Here is a 2,500-nt window from a genome sequence, read left to right on the forward strand (position 1 = left end):
CTGAAGGAGGCCAAGCTCACCGTCCATCGCCCAGGGAATCTCACCACAGGGACCAAAGACACGTTCAAGTAAGTCTCATGCTCTTGTTGTCTTGTGACGAGATAATTTTCTGCGGGTTTTTGCTCAGTGATTTAGTGATAAAAACTCACATAAATTCTTTAGGTTGTCTTGTAAGGATAGGTATTTGCGCTTACATTCACCAAGTGAAGGAGTCACTGCTAAGGTTTAAGCAGAGCGTGTTGAGGTGTGATCTCCCTGCATATATTTAGCTCTAGTCGTTGGGACACCTATGGCCACCCAAGCTCTGTTGTAGATGGGACTTAGTGCCTGTCTGTCCCTGTCAAGTCTAGCACTGTCTTTAGTGGGTTTATTATGTTTTTCAGTGGGTTTAACAGTATAATGATGGGAGTGACTGATAAGCTTTGTGATGGAGGAAAATAATGATAACGAGGTTCATGATTGTGAATGGTGATAATGCTGATGTTGATGGTGGAGGTGAAGATAATGACAACAATAACGACAGCGATGACAGCAACGGACTAACGCAAAGTACCCTCCGTCTTCTCTGATGAAACCTTGTTCCCTCTCGTCCCAGGCACATTCATGACAGGCGAGTCCGAAGGCGTGACATGATCAAGTGCTACAATCAGCAGGAGGTGACGCGGCGTCGAGACAGACAGACCGGCCTCTCGACCATCCGTTACCACATCCAGAGCAGGAAGGAGGTTAGTCTACTTCAATCCTTCAAAGGGGACAGACTCTCTCAAGCTTTTTCTCTTCTTCCATCCCTAAAACTGTCCCACAGTGGAATCTTGCACTGAGTGGAGGGAGGACTTTGCCCCAAGCCTCCGTTTTGATCATTCATTCATAAAAAGGGACACTGCTTGTAGTGTGCTTGTAGTCCCCTATTGTCTTGGATGTAGTGAAGTTAATATTTCTCTCTGTTATCTTCTGATTGTTACCCTTAGGCTGTGGGTTTAACCCATCCACGACGGGGGGAATTCTAGCCTTGAATGTCCCAATGCCGGGGCGTTCGAATTATTAGGCCTAAATCAATTGAATGGCTGGCACAATACTGTGCCGCCCGGCCACTGGGCTTTTGAATGCGCGGTACAATACTGTACCACCCGTCCAGTGTGGGTTGATTTGGGTAGAATGACTATAGAGAAAAAGAACTTTGAGAGAAAATCCTTTCTTGTGCAAATTGCTATTCACTCAAAAGTACAATTAGCAAATATCATTGTACTTTATTTGGACAAATTTTGTTCAATTTCAAGTGTATTTTGGTGTTTATGAGAGAGAACTGATTTAATGATATTGATATCTGTAAAGGCTGTTAAATGCTGTGCCATTTTGATTTGGGTAATCTTTCAGTCATGCTGATGAGAGTGTTTTAAATTTCGTTGGAATATGATATTATTTCCTCCAACCTCTTGCCTTCAAAATTTTGGTGCATGCAAACATAACCATTGAGGAAAAAGATACTAACAATGGAATTTTATTATATTGTTATTATTAATTGTTTGTTTATGCATCAGGCAACGGTGAAGGAGGAGCTAAAAGTTTGGCATCATTGAATATTTAATCTTTTGTTTGTGTTTCAGATGACGATCGAAGGCGCTCCGCTCACCATCCTCAATGTCATCCTGGAGTGTGACCGCAATGTGACCCCCTGGTGCGACTGCACAGAAAATGTAGGAAACACGAAGACGCAGCGCAAGCCGGAGAACAAAGAGGATGTGATCGTACCCAAATCGTGTGCGTGTGCGTGTGCGTGTGCGTGTGCGTGTGCGTGTGCGTGTGCGTGTGCGTGTGCGTGTGCGTGTGCGTGTGCGTGTGCGTGTGCGTGTGCGTGTGCGTGTGCGTGTGCGTGTGCGTGTGCGTGTGCGTGTGCGTGTGTGTGTGCGTGTGCGTGTGCGTGTGCGTGTGCGTGTGCGTGTGCGTGTGCGTGTGCGTGTGCGTGTGCGTGTGCGTGTGCGTGTGCGTGTGCGTGTGCGTGTGCGTGTGCGTGTGCGTGTGCGTGTGCGTGTGCGTGTGCGTGTGCGTGTGCGTGTGCGTGTGCGTGTGCGTGTGCGTGTGCGTGTGCGTGTGCGTGTGCGTGTGCGTGTGCGTGTGCGTGTGCGTGTGCGTGTGCGTTGGCGTGTCCGTGTCCGTGTGGGTGTGCGTGTGCGTGTGCGTGTGCGTGTGCGTGTGCGTGTGCGTGTGCGTGTGCGTGTGCGTGTGCGTGTGCGTGTGCGTGTGCGTGTGCGTGTGCGTGCGCGTGGGCGTGTGCGTGTGCGTGTGCGTGTGCGTGTGCGTGTGCGTGTGCGTGTGCGTGTGCGTGTGCGTGTGCGTGTGCGTGTGCGTGTGCGTGTGCGTGTGCGTGTGCGTGTGCGTGTGCGTGTGCGTGTGCGTGTGCGTGTGCGTGTGCGTGTGCGTGTGCGTGTGCGTGTGCGTGTGCGTGTGCGTGTGCGTGTGCGTGTGCGTGTGCGTGTGCGTGTGCGTGTGCGTGTGCGTGTGC

The 2,500-nt window shown here is 50.3% G+C and overlaps 1 protein-coding gene across 1 annotated transcript in view; it reads left to right on the plus strand.

The window, feature by feature from the left end:
* Nucleotides 1-2,500, plus strand: part of beta4GalT7 (beta-1,4-galactosyltransferase 7) — a 21,878-nt gene that overhangs the window by 17,060 nt on the left and 2,318 nt on the right. The window contains exons 7-9 of the mRNA XM_043030320.2: nt 1-68; nt 596-725; nt 1,605-1,756. The exon at nt 1-68 is cut by the window's left edge and continues 79 nt beyond it. Of these exons, the coding sequence (XP_042886254.2) occupies nt 1-68; nt 596-725; nt 1,605-1,756 (350 nt within the window). The remainder of the gene's footprint in view (nt 69-595; nt 726-1,604; nt 1,757-2,500) is intronic.

Source organism: Penaeus japonicus, unplaced genomic scaffold (assembly GCF_977035675.1).
Source record: "Penaeus japonicus unplaced genomic scaffold, GWHDUDI00000001_assembly GWHDUDI00000013, whole genome shotgun sequence".
Taxonomy (NCBI): Eukaryota; Metazoa; Arthropoda; class Malacostraca; order Decapoda; family Penaeidae; genus Penaeus; species Penaeus japonicus.